The following is a 659-nucleotide window of genomic DNA, read 5'->3' on the forward strand; positions in this document are numbered from 1 at the left end:
AGGGAAGACCACCAGTAGACATTTTGTTGCTTCTGGTATTCCAAGCTGCCTGCTTTAATTTTTTGATCATAGTGTTTTAAGTTTTGTTTCAATAGTTAACTAAAGCTTGTTGTTAAAAAGTTACTTTCAGAGCTGAAAGTTGCACTCTACTGCAATGTAAAAAGTGCTGGTAGACATTTCAGTGAAACACAATCTGCAATTACAATGTTCCAAATACTTAAAAGGTTAACATATTATTGAATAATTGTCAATAATTAATCCTGCTTTCTTGAAAAAAAGTGCTGGAACAGGATGCTGATTATGGAGACTCTTTTCATATACTTAAACTAAAACTAAATTAGGGCTAAGATGACTTTGTTAGGTTTAGATAAAAGAGGGGGAACACATATAGATTATGGGATGAAAGGCTGATTCTGCTAAAGTGCAGAACTGGTTTAATGAACAGTGAATTGTCATGGAAGAAATAAAATGTGCATTGCTAGCTCTCTGATAACCTCCAGAATACCATGCATGCAAAAATAACAGGCATTTAAAATCATTTGTAATTTCATGAGGCTAACCTCAAGAGGAGAGTCTGGTTCATCCAGGATGCTCTTTTCACTCTGTATCCGCTGCATCGTTCCTGTAGAACTGGGGTCCATTATCAGCACGTTCTGACT

The 659-nt window shown here is 35.8% G+C and overlaps 1 protein-coding gene across 1 annotated transcript in view; it reads right to left on the reverse strand.

Moving 5' to 3' along the window:
• Nucleotides 1–597: 597 nt before the first annotated feature.
• The window catches only part of LOC102197057 (protocadherin beta-1-like), a 2349-nt gene continuing 2287 nt past the window's right edge, over nt 598–659 (reverse strand). The window contains exon 2 of the mRNA XM_005723238.2: nt 598–653. Within this exon, the coding sequence (XP_005723295.2) occupies nt 598–653 (56 nt within the window). The remainder of the gene's footprint in view (nt 654–659) is intronic.

Source organism: Pundamilia nyererei, unplaced genomic scaffold (genome assembly GCF_000239375.1).
Source record: "Pundamilia nyererei isolate P.nyererei 1_Seehausen unplaced genomic scaffold, PunNye1.0 scaffold00008, whole genome shotgun sequence".
Taxonomy (NCBI): domain Eukaryota; kingdom Metazoa; phylum Chordata; class Actinopteri; order Cichliformes; family Cichlidae; genus Pundamilia; species Pundamilia nyererei.